We start from the raw sequence: 10543 nt of genomic DNA on the forward strand, positions 1-10543 counted from the left end.
ACCAAGTAGCCGCTCCACCAACTCCCAGGTCTTAGTCCCATACCATGTGTGAAAATCATAGAAGCATCCATCCACTGGCTCTTCATGCGCGTGTAACCTGAGGTGGTACGCAACGTTCTGTAGGGTGATGGTGCACTCACTCTATGACAGGTGAAAAGTGTGGGTCTTAGAACACCAACGCTCCACGGATGCCGTGATCACGGAGTTGTCAAACGCAAAGTTCCTGAGTAGCACCGTATCGTCGAAGCCAACCTCCCTCAAGTAGGGGACAATGACGTCCAGTGGTGTAAGTGTGTGACTCACTCGTATGGAGAGAAGCAGACGAGACCTCTAATAAAAGATAAAAAAAATTGAATAAGAAAGCGAGAAAAGCACATGACCTAAAATCACTTGGATGAACTTGGATACTAAAATTGCTTGGATGTGAAGAATATCTCTAAATAATTAAATATAATTAATGTTCTATAACAAATACCATAGTAGTTAATTAACAAGATCTATCAAATATAAAAAGATATTGATATAATATATTTTTTTAAAAAATAAATAATTATTGACATAAATAATATAATTTATGTATTATATTTTTATTTGTCTATATTTTTATAAAAAAATTTTAAAAATTATCAAAAATTATTATTTTGGTCAAAAATTAATTATTAATATTTAAAAATATAAATTAAAATAAAATAATAAATTCTAATGACTATTTAATATTTTTTATCACCCTCGATGTATAAATTTATAATCATACTAAAAATAAATATAAAAATAAATTATTTTTAAATATTTAATATTTATTATAAAAGATAAATTTGACAAATGCGGACGCCAATTTAAAGGCAGCAGAGGAATTTGCCTTAATATTATACCAATGTAGTCATTATTATTGTAATCAATATTATTCATGATTGTCTTGCATAATTTAATGCAACTCTGTCGTTTTCCACGGTCTAAGCTGAGGCAGGGTCATGAATGAATATATTCTTTCCTTAAAAAACAAAAACAAAGAACAAAGAAGAAAACACACATTATAAAGTCAAACAAGTCAACTACGCTAGTAACACATTACACACTCAAGTTTCATCCTTTTCCATTGTCCCTTCCTTCTTCTAGATTGTGCAAAAAGCAAGGTGTTCCACCCTAGCCACCATGGTTGATTGGACTGGTTCATTAGTCTCTGCCGTTCTGCAAGTGCTGTTCGACAGGATAGCACGTCGTGAGCTCATAGACTTCTTCCGTGTCAACCATCTTAATCAGTCACTTCTTGAGAAGCTCAAGATGCTGTTGCTATCTGTCACTGCGGTCCTCGACGATGCCGAGGAGAAACAGCTTACTGATCAATTGGTGAAGGAATGGGTTGATAGGCTCAAAAATGCTGTCTTTGATGCTGATGATCTCTTGGACGAGATTGCCACTAAATCCTTGCAAGAAATTATGGAACCTGGATCTCGTACCACCTTGGATCAGGTTAGAGACTATGCCTCTTCTCTCAATCCTTTTGCTGAAAGAGTTAAGTCAAAAGTTGAGAGGATTGTTGAGAGGTTGAAGTCTATAATAGAGCATAAAGATCTTCTTGGTCTTAAGGAAGGTGGTGTTGGTGTTAATAAAAACAAACCACTTTCATTAGCTTTACCCACAACTTCGTTGGTGGATGAACAAAGAGTGTATGGCAGAAATGATGAGAAGGAGAAGATTATTGATTCTCTGCTTTCAGGGGAGTTGTTGCATGGTGGAATAGAAGGGGTTCCTGTAGTGGCAATTGTGGGAATGGCAGGAGTAGGTAAGACTACTCTTGCTCAGATTCTGTACAATGACATAAGGGTGAGGAACCATTTTCATTTAAGATCATGGGCCTCTATTTCAGAGGCATCTGGTGTGTATGAAATAACCAAGAAGATTTTCGAGTCCTGTGCTCCCAAATATTCCAACATCATAGACTTGAATGTGCTGCAAGTCAAGCTTCAGGATATATTGGCAAGACACAGGTTTCTGCTTGTTTTGGATGGCTTTTCGAGCATAAACTCTCTCGAGTGGGACATGCTCCGAAGGCCATTTCAATCTGGGAAAAGCTGGGAAAGTAGAATTATTGTCACCACGCATAGTCAAAGTGTTGCAATGGCAATTCAAGCCTTCTTAACTCATTCCCTCTCCCCTCTTTCTCATGAGGATACTTGGAAGTTATTCTCAGGTTGTTCCTTCAAACATGGGAACCCGGATGAGTATCCTATCCTAACAAGAATTGGCAAGGAAATTGTGAGAAAATGCAATGGTCTCCCTCTGGCTGCAAAAGTACTAGGAAGTCTTGTACGTTCCAAAGAGGATGTTGAAGAATGGGAAAGTGTATCCCAGAGTCACATATGGGAGTTACCAAGTGGTAGGAGCAGCATTCTTCCTGCTTTGATATTAAGCTATTGCCATTTGCCTCCGCTGTTAAAGCGATGCTTTGCTTATTGTTCCGTGTTTCCTAAAGGCCATGAAATCAAAAAGTGGGACTTGATCTATCTATGGATGGCTGAAGGTATTCTGCCACAACCAGACACAGAGAAGAGAATGGAAGATATAGGAGTTGAGTGCTTTCAAGAGTTGCATTTTAGGTCATTTTTTCATGAGTCAACTCTTGACAAATCACACTTTATGATGCATGATCTTATCAGCGACTTAGCTCAGTTTGTTGCAGGCGATTTTTGTTACATGCTAGGAGATAACAATACAAGAAAGATTAAGAACTGGGCTCGCCATTTATCCTTTTCGCAGGACAAATATGAAGCTCTTGACAACTTGGATTCCTTCACAGAATGCCAACAACTGAGAACCTTCCTCCCATTTAGATCCTCAAAATCTGGAAGCAAATATGCATTTACTAGAATGGTTCAAGATCTCTTGGAAAAACAAAATCCCCTGCGTGTGCTCTCTCTGTCCTATTATGAAATTACCAAGTTTCCTGTTTCAATTGGGAACTCATTACATCTAAGGTACCTGAATCTTGCTAACACCACAATTGAGTGTTTGCCTCCTGATGTCTGTAGCTGGTATAACTTGGAAACACTTATTTTATCAGGATGTCGCCGTCTCAGTAAGTTACCAGAAAACATGTTCAAACTCATCAATCTGCGCCATCTTGATATTAGTGGAAGCAAAGTTATGGAGATGCCGGCAGAGTTTGGTAGACTGAATTCCCTTCAAGTGTTGACTGATTTCATTGTAAGCAATGGAAGGGGGTCCAAAATTAGTGAGCTTGGGAGCCTTTTAGAGCTTCGTGGAGCGCTTTCGATAGGGAACCTGCAGAATGTGGCTGATGCAATAGAAGCTTCCAATGCAAGGTTGAGGAGCAAGAAATACCTTCATGAGTTAGAATTCAAATGGACAACTACAGCTCATAATGTGAACAGTGAAACTGCAGTACTCAATATGTTGGTGCCACATCAAAATGTGAAGAGGCTAAAAATTCAAAATTTTGGAGGTAGCATGTTGCCAAATTGGTTGGGGAGCTCTGCATTTTCTAGGATGGTGGTTCTGCAGCTTGTGGATTGTAAAACATGCTTGTCACTGCCATCACTTGGACAATTACCCTCCCTTGAGAAACTCTCTATAGCAAAAATGAGAGGTCTGCAGAGGATAGGTCCAGAGTTTTATGGCTATGTAACTGAGCCATTCAAAACCTTGAAGATATTAAAGTTTGAAGACATGCCTAACTGGGAAGAGTGGTCATCCAGCAAACCCGGACAAGCTGCGAGATTCCCTTCACTCGAAGAGCTACACATAACTAGATGTCCAAAATTTACTGGAAAGTTACCTGATCAACTTCCTTCCCTGGTTAAATTAGTGATCACTACATGCCAATCTTGGAATGGCAGGTGCATTAGATTCTCTAGTATGGTAGTCTTACAGCTTGTGGATTGTGAAAGTTGTCTGTCCCTACCATCACTTGGACAACTTCCTTCTCTTGAGAAACTCTATGTATCAAAGATGAGAGGACTACATAAGTTGGGCCTAGAATTCTATGGAAGCATAACTGAGTCATTCAAATCCTTGAAGATCATGAAGTTTGAGGACATGCCCAACTGGGAAGAGTGGTCGACTGGCGGAGCTGAACAAGAATCAAGATTCCCTTCACTTGAAGAACTTGAGATAAGCAGATGTCCTAAACTGATTGGAAAGTTGCCTCGTCGACTTCCTTCGCTACGAAAATTAGTGATCACAGCATGCCAAGCTCTTACAAGCTCAATGCCGTGGGTGCCGAAATTAACAATACTCGAGCTAACTGGTTGCGATGCATTGGAATCATTATCGGAGAGAATGATGGAGGAAAATGAATGTCTTGAAACCATAATCATAAGAAATTGCTCATCTCTAACCACTGTCTTTAGGGAGGGCCTCCTACCAAGTAGTCTAAGATCACTTGAGATCTATGAGTGCAGGAATTTAGAACTATTTGTTTCTCCAAGTTCAACACACGAGTCTCACCAGTATCCTGCTCTTAAACGATTACACTTAAGATTTTGCTGTAGTTCTCTCATATCCTTTCCAATGTCTCTCTTCACCAACCTTGAAGAACTTCAGGTACAAGGCTGTAGCAACCTCAAGAAGATTTCATCTCCTCCAAATTGCCTCCCATATCTTCGGAAGTTGGAACTGAAAGACTGCTCCAAACTGGTTTTGTTTCCAGAAGGAGGGTTGCCTGCTCCAAAACTCGAGTCACTTTCTATTCGCAGCTGTACTGAGCTCTCACCTGACACTGCTTGGGGTCTACATGCAATGACATCACTAACTTCTCTTTATATAAGTGGAATTCCAAGTCTTACTTCTCTAGAGAACACTGGAATTCAGTTCCTAGCATCTCTTAGAACTCTGGAGATTGAAGCTTGTGATAAGCTTGCATTTCTGCCTTTAGATAGACTAGTCCACTCCCTTTCTCATCTTACCATTAGAGGATGCTCATTGTTAAAAGACAAGTGTGAAAGGGATGGAGGGGAATACAGAAGCTTGGTGTCTCTCGTTCCCTACAGAGTCATTGAAGACTAAAGAGATTACAATTACATGGATCAATGGATAAATATCAGGTGAAGACCCAAGATTTTGATGCATGTGTTTAAAACAACATTCATTCATGTACTTCATTGCTTCACTGGCAATTATATTAAGTTCATGTTAGTTAAGAATTGTTGAATTTATTTAATTACATTTTTATGCCATTTTCTATTTAGTATTCGGTTGAAATTCAGAAGAAGAAACAATTTTCCGGTGAGGGTGTGCATCAGTTCAATGTGTCATGCCCATAGAAGAATCTAAAGCTTTTTTTATCTTTTTTTTTTACTCTGATTATTATTTTTTTTATTATCACTTACAATAAAAAGATGAATATACACAGGGTCAAAAGTAGAGCAAAAGTAATTGTTAACATTTTCATAAAAGAAGAGCAAAGCTGTTATTAGCGTTTGAATTAGTCCAAAAAAAAAAAAAAAAAAAAACACTTTTCTATACAAAGGAAGAAAAAAGTTATCTATGAAATTGAATGAAATCAATTATTAATTTGATGGCCAGATGAATTACTTAAAAAAAAAAAAAATCACATTTAACTTCTTTATTAAAAGATTATTTTAAACTTGGTAGCCTTTTCATTTTACACGAGAAATAGAAGGGAATTAAAGATGTGGCACGTATAATGCTATGGACTTGCATGTAGCTTTTTATTATGTTTGAGGATTATATTTACTCTAAGATAAATATAAAAATTAAAGAATAAATTTAAAATTAAAAAAATTAAATAAAAATAATTTAAAAAATATTATTAAATTGAACTCTCCATTTTAAAAAATTTTAATTCTTATATTTTTATTTTCTAAAAATATTGAAGCTAAGGAACTAAAATTTTAATTTCAATTTCTAACTACCAAATACAATACTAAATTCCAATCTTCTCTAAAAGCAAATTTTACCTAAGTGATTTTTTTTCCTTTAAAAAAATGATAACTCCAACATTCTAACTAGATATTGCAAGTAAAACTTATTTTAAAGAGTAATCTAATTTTGTTAGAACCAATTGCTATTATATTAGATACACATTGGATTTGTTTATGTGTCCCGTTAATTTAGTTTTTTATTATTATTATTATTATTTATTTTTTTGGTAGATACAAGTGATTATGTCTTTAAATTAGTTAAATCAGGTATACAAGACACTTTCATATCAATTGCAATCTCGATCTTATCGCAACAACAATGTTCATCAAGTTTTATCTTTTGGTAGCAAAATTTTGCATCAAATACCACAATGACTTGTAATTTAAAAATTGCATCGTTAGTAGTTGAGTTTTTTCTTTTATTTTCGTAAGATAATTTTTGCTAAGTATCTCATCGGTAAACAAAGCTAAGCTAAATCCAACAAGTGATGAGTACCACTGCATCAAGGTTTCTGCCAACCAACAACGGGACTAATTTTACATCAGTTTGGAATAATCTCTATTTTTTAGTCAGTGAAGCTAACGACTGAGAGAGAGAATAGAGTCGTTTGGAAATTTGATAGAATTGGTACTTTTTTTACTAACTCCTTTGTAAAGGTGATGCAGGAAGCGAGAAAATAACTAGTTATAGCTTTACTAGTGCTGTTTGGAGGGGCTTCGTCCCGCAAAGGGTCGAACTTGAGTCTGTTTTTCATTTGTTTATTGGATGCAAGCTCACTTGGCAGATGTAGAGCGCATGGCTTTTTGTCCTTGGAAGGTCATGGACCATGCCAGGTACACTGAAGCAACACTTTGAGAATTGGACGTATGCTACACAGAGAAAAATAGAGAGAAAGATGTAGTTGGTTGGGTTCTTTGCTGTAATTTGAGCAATTTGGCTAGAAAGGAATGATCATGTTTTCAATAATCATAGTTCAGGAGTGGTGGAAATCATCAACAGGACCTTTACGCTCTCTGATGAGTGACTTGGTGATGCTCCCTTTGGTTGTTGATGGCAATACTGAAGATGACGAGGAGTTGATATCACTTTTGCGGTTGTTAATAATGTTTATATTTTGAGATTTACTTGCGTTTATGGATTTCTTTGCTCTACTTTATTGTGTTAAGTGCTCCTTAATTCAAAAAAAAAAATAACAGTTTAAAAACAACGGATAAAATCCAACTCGTTGTTGTTTCCATAATAAGCTTCTGATTCTAGATTTTAGTCTCTTGGCAGTACTGTAGTAGAGGAAGAAATGTAATGCAACAGTAACAAAATGGAAAACCCTACAAGAAGCAATGTCTGAACCAATAAAAAGTCAAAAACTAACAAGTACTATATACTTTCTTGCATTCAGTCTTTTCTTTAATTTTTAATACAACTATATTTAGACCAGTACATGTGCGAATATTAATATTATAAATATTTTGTTAATAATTTTTTAAATAATTAAAAATAATAAATATGTTTTTATTTTAAAATTAATTATAAAATAATTTATATAACTCTATTAAAACAAAAAATTACATCATAATTAAAATAAAAATTGATTTAGCAATATATATTTTAATATATTAAAACATTTGCTTTAACAAATATTTAAATTTAGAAATTATATTTTTTTGTTTGCCCAGTCACATAAAGAGATAATCCTGCATTGTTATATAATCATAATTAAAAATGAATAACAAAGTTCTTCATATATAATTTTTTGTTATTTTTTTAATATTGTTGTATTTGATTATTTTGTATATAAAACACTAAATAAACTTATAAAATAAATACAAATATTAGTTTGTTTGTTAAATTATGCTAATAGATGTTGCAGTGAATTTGGAGAATAAATTAAAAAAAAAAAAGTATATGTAGTAAAAACAACGCTTTTTATTTTTGTTATGGGGCTAGGAATGGTGTGAGACATTATTATGGAGTACATGGGTGCAATACTGGTGTATGGTGTCAGGGTAACTAAATCGGACGATCTGAAAATGGGGTGAGTAATCGGATGGTCCGATTTGTATTTGGATCGTTAAAATATTCATATTATACTAAATTCGGACGGTCCGATTTGCATTTTGCAAGATAAAAAAAATTAAAATTTCCTGAAATCGGACGGTCCGATTTCAATGTCCAAAATTCAAAATTTTTTTTTCTACAAATCGGACCGTCCGATTTGTAACACCAAAAATTTTTTTCAAAGAAAACGGACGGTACGTTTTCTCTCTTCTAAGATTGAAGTAAAGCTGTCCCACATGGCTGTAATGCACCCCTAGTGTCCATAATAAAGCATAACACACACAGGTTTTCAATATCAAAAAAAATGAGCCTAAAAACAATATCCAACACTCAAGTTGACATATATAAGTATAAGAAAAAAAAAATCAAGGGTCTTCCATTACCTGCACAATTAGAATGAGGTGTTAGTTCAATCATAAATAGAGAGTACACAAAGAGTACATAAAAAAATACAAAAAAATATTTATATTACACAATACTTTGTTCTTTGTCATTTTTTATTATTTGTTACTCTTTTCCATTAATTAATTGAAATGTTTGCGTTTGTATTTCTTTCTTCACTATAAATCTATAATGTCTCTTTTAACCGTTTTCCCTTTTTCAACTTATATAAGATGTTTTATGTTATAGTTTTAATTTTATATGCTAAAGTTAATAATAATTGAAAATATTTTTGATAATTCATGTGAGAGATTATGATCCAATGCATTACATTTAGTTTACTCTAATTCTCTCAACTTTGGATATCTTGGTATTCGACGTGTGAGAAATATCTAATTTTTTTAAGGGAAGAAAACATATCAGACAACCTTCCTATCAATTTAGGATATCTGATTATATGAAACTCTTCAAGTGAAGGAGACAATGTTGCACCTTATTTATCAAGGTTGCTATTTGACCACTCTTCCCATGAAGACATGTCCTCTAATTTCAAGATCTTTAAGAATGTGAATGGCCCATGTTCATAATCATTCCCATAGAATTCGGCCTAACCTTTGTACTTCGCTATCTTTGATATGTAGAATTCCTCAAGTAAGTTAGGTGTATTTTCAACTTTTAGAAACATCGTTCTAGAAAATATAGAGTTTCCTATCAAACCTTCACATAATTCTATTGAGAAATTTGTAGATTTTTAATTATTGAATTTTGGTTAATAATGACATTAGATATTGTAAAATTATCTGCACGTATAGCATCATAAGTAATTTTATATGTTTAATTCATAATACTAAATTCTTATATGTACTCACTTTGTACTCTAAATTACAAGATATTTTTATTTTTAACAAAGTTGATGAGTACTCCTTGTTATACTTTTATATCTTGTTTTAAATTCTAGTTGTATTATCTATCTTTTATTTTTTTTATATTTATAAAAATTTTATCCATATTTAATTTCAAGGTTTAATAATTATTCTAAAAATTGTAGAAACAATGTTTGTAAAATACAAACAATAAAAAAACTTAAAGTATCATGTTGGAAAAAGTAAAAGCAAAAGAACAAACCAGATGGTAATTTTTTTATTTTATTTTTTATTTTATTGTCTTATGAATTTTGTTGTTATTATGAAACAAGTATTAATGTTGCAACTATATTCATAACAATAGGAAAAACAATTAAGAAGATCTATATACAAAAATGAGGTTATTTTGTCAACTCTAATAAAAAAAAAATTACGTATATGAGAGACAGAAAATAGCTGTATAATAATTATGCTATTGTATTAGTTTACTATCATTTTATTTTATACACCCATGGCTTGCATGAACTATCATTTTTGTTGGTATTTAAGAGCAAATATTAAAGTATTTGCGTGAATACAAGAATTTTCGCGGCTGCGGAAGGTTTTTTTCACAGTGTGCAGTTTGGAAAGGTGTTGAGCATGCGGACGCGTGTGCGGCGGTATGTCTAACAGATTTTAACAAATCTGAACATATTTTTGGATATGCAACTGGTGGAACAACATGTGTTAGATTGAAAGAAGCAGATTAAAGTTTAGAAAAAATTAGATGAATATGAAAAATTGAAAATTAGTTGGCAACTCTCCACAAATTTCTATGATGATAAAATGTTTCCTCTTTCTAATGACATATATACCACACCCTTAGCTAGTCCATTTTATAATTTTTATTTCAAATTTAAATGTTGTAATAACCAAAAAAAATAAGTAAATAAATAAATAAGTAAGATGGTGGGATTCACTCCTAAATATTTTTTTTCTTTTTCTAATTCTAACCACATGCCAACATTCCTTACTCATATCACCCTTCACTAACTCAGCCCCACACTCACTCGTTCTCACCCACGCGAAGAAAAGAAAAAGAAGAAAAAGAGAAAGAGAAAAAACGGGAAGAAAAAAAAAGAAGAAAGGAATAAGAGAGGAGGGAGGAGAAGAAAGCGTGCGATGGAGAAGAAGGAGGAAGGCTTCGTCCTCGCCGTCGCCATGTACCATCGCTCGTGGAGTCGAGTGAAGTTGTCTCCGTCGTCATCGTCGCGAGCTATTGCTGTTGTCGTCGTGGTTGTAGATTTAGGGCTTCGAAGAGAGAGGAGTTCGTGGAGAGAGAAACACAAAGAAGCAGAAAC

The 10543-nt window shown here is 33.8% G+C and overlaps 1 protein-coding gene across 1 annotated transcript; it reads left to right on the forward strand.

Moving 5' to 3' along the window:
• Nucleotides 1–1152: 1152 nt before the first annotated feature.
• Nucleotides 1153–5025, forward strand: LOC112732687 (putative disease resistance RPP13-like protein 1). Its single transcript, XM_025781435.1, has one exon. It carries the CDS (start codon nucleotides 1153–1155, stop codon nucleotides 5023–5025), a length of 3873 nt encoding a protein of 1290 aa, XP_025637220.1.
• Nucleotides 5026–10543: the final 5518 nt, after the last annotated feature.

The sequence above is a fragment of the Arachis hypogaea genome, chromosome 13, assembly GCF_003086295.3.
Source record: "Arachis hypogaea cultivar Tifrunner chromosome 13, arahy.Tifrunner.gnm2.J5K5, whole genome shotgun sequence".
Lineage (NCBI taxonomy): Eukaryota > Viridiplantae > Streptophyta > Magnoliopsida > Fabales > Fabaceae > Arachis > Arachis hypogaea.